Source organism: Penaeus chinensis, chromosome 33, assembly GCF_019202785.1.
Source record: "Penaeus chinensis breed Huanghai No. 1 chromosome 33, ASM1920278v2, whole genome shotgun sequence".
Taxonomy (NCBI): Eukaryota; Metazoa; Arthropoda; class Malacostraca; order Decapoda; family Penaeidae; genus Penaeus; species Penaeus chinensis.
In genome coordinates, this window is record NC_061851.1 from 4705236 (window position 1) to 4707735 (window position 2500).

Below are 2500 nucleotides of genomic sequence, written 5' to 3' on the forward strand. Positions count from 1 at the left end.
ACACACACACGCACACACACACACACACACACACACACACACACACACACATACACACACACACACACACACACACACACACACACACACACGTGCAAATATTTATAAACAGATAAAGAGACACGGATAGATGGATAAACAAAAACAAATGTTAATGCTAATGGTATCCAAACTCACTCAATATTCTGATATGCAATAGAAAGCTGTGATACAAATGCGCATTTATACATTTATCAGTCAGCAATGTGATCAGAAACGTAATTAATCAAGAAGCATTATTAATCCTGTCTCGCGGCGATCGCCTGCCACTTATGCGGTAAAGCGTATTGCGAATTCCCACTGGTTTGCAGTTCAATATCATTATCATATTATCTTCTTTCCCTATCACTTCGCTGGATAAGTTAATGTTTTCCCACTCGTATTTGTAGCAAATATATAATTAATTACAAATCAAAGAAATCCCCCCCCCCCCTCAACAACAACAACAAAAAAAAATCATAACGCTCCATCTTTTAAAGCATTAGAACTTGCACGTTCAAAAACTTACCAATTTTTGGAATATATGGCACATGAAGCTCGTTCTGTGCCGTACCCTCATTTCTCACGAACCGCCATCGACGCTCAAAGTGCAGACGAGAGAAAAATGCACACAACGAAACATCACTCAGTCTGATCCGGAATTCGGGAATCTGATATCAAATTCTCATAAAACAGTTTTTTTTTTTTTTTTTTTTTTTTTTGTGAAGGCTTGTATCGTTCCTTTTCGGTGCAGAAGTTTCGATTAGTGTGTGATATGTATTCTTTCCTGTCTGTCTGTCTGTTTGTCTCTCTCTGTTTCTTTCTCTCTCTCTCTCTCTCTCTCTCTCTCTCTCTCTCTCTCTCTCTCTCTCTCTTTCCTCCTTTCTCTCTATCTGTGTCATTCTTGCCCTCTCTGTATCTATCATTCTCGGTCTCCCTCTCTCTCTCTCTCTCTCTCTCTCTCTCTCTATATATATATATATATATATATATATATATATATATATATATTCGTATATATATGAATTTTTTAGGGCACTGGACTACGACCCTCGTGGTCCCGAGTTCAATTCCTCGCCGCGGTAGTCGTAAAAATGCCTGTGCACCGACTGCTGGCTCAAGTCCGGTCTTATAGCGAGAAAACGTCATGAGACCGGAGAAGTCCAACGCAAGTGCCGTAAGGGAAGTCGCCGCCGTGGCATAAGTGGTAGCGTGCCGAAACGTAGCTGATAAGGAAGGGCATCAAATCAAGCTAGGGAGATACTGCCAAATAACCTCTTAATAGTGAATTGAGAGAGGCCTATGTCTCCGAATAAATGGCTATTAAATATATATATATATATATATATATATATATATATATGTGTGTGTGTGTGTGTGTGTGTGTGTGTGTGTGTGTGTATATATATATATATATATATATATATATATATATATATATATATATATATATATATATATATGTATGTATATACATAAACAATTAATATATATGTATATTTATATATGTATATATATATATATATATATATATATATATATATATGTGTGTGTGTGTGTGTATATACATAAACAATTAATATATATGTATTTATATTTATATATATATATATATATATATATATATATATATATGAGGGAGCTTCAAAATATTCGTGAAAAAAGTCCATAACTAGTAATCATATGGAAGGATCTTGATTTCAATGCACCTGAACATTTTTGTACCAACGTGTAATAACGTGTACAAATATGAACCCTTTAAGTCTGTCTTAGTAAAACTGAGGGTCATGAGATCTGAACCATGTCAGAACAGTTCTTTTTACACATTTAACCAATGGAAAATTTTTATTTTTCAATTATTTTTCAAAGTTTGGAAACAAAAAACGGGGCTAAATAAATGTAAGGTGGATATTGGACGATTTCCCATCGAAATTCCTGTAGCACAGCTCTTGTCTGCCGAGCGCCGTGAGCGGGTGCATTGTCGTGGTGGAAGAGAATGCATTGATGCCCCATTCCCGCGCGTTTTTTTCTGAAAAAAAAAAATATATATACATACAGTTTTCTCAAAGCGCATTCATAATAAGCAGATATAATTGTTTTCTTGCTCTCGAGGAAGTCAACCAGCAAAATCCCAGTGGCCATGACCTTTCCTCTTGGATGCTCAGATTTTGCGTTGACTGGTCCACTTCCACTCCTGGGCAGCCACTGCTTTAATTGAATTTTGTCCTCGGGATCGTACTGGTAGAGCCACGTTTCATCCCCTGTTTAAATTCTATGCAGAAAAGCTTCAGAGTTCTCATCCTACTTGTTGAAAATTTCCATTGAAAGATCTACCCTTGTTTGCTGCTGATCTGAGCGCAACAGCGGAAAGCTTATTTGGCCCCAAACTCTCCACCAGAAATGTGTGTGCAGAACCAACAGAGCTGTTAAGTGTGTCTGCTACTGAGTTACTGGTTATTCGTCTATCCTTTTCAATTATGTC

General features: G+C 36.8%; 1 protein-coding gene across 1 annotated transcript in view; it reads left to right on the plus strand.

The window, feature by feature from the left end:
- Positions 1-2500, plus strand: part of LOC125043033 (vascular cell adhesion protein 1-like) — a 15668-nt gene that overhangs the window by 11604 nt on the left and 1564 nt on the right. The window contains exon 7 of the mRNA XM_047638985.1: positions 2347-2448. Within this exon, the coding sequence (XP_047494941.1) occupies positions 2347-2448 (102 nt within the window). The remainder of the gene's footprint in view (positions 1-2346; positions 2449-2500) is intronic.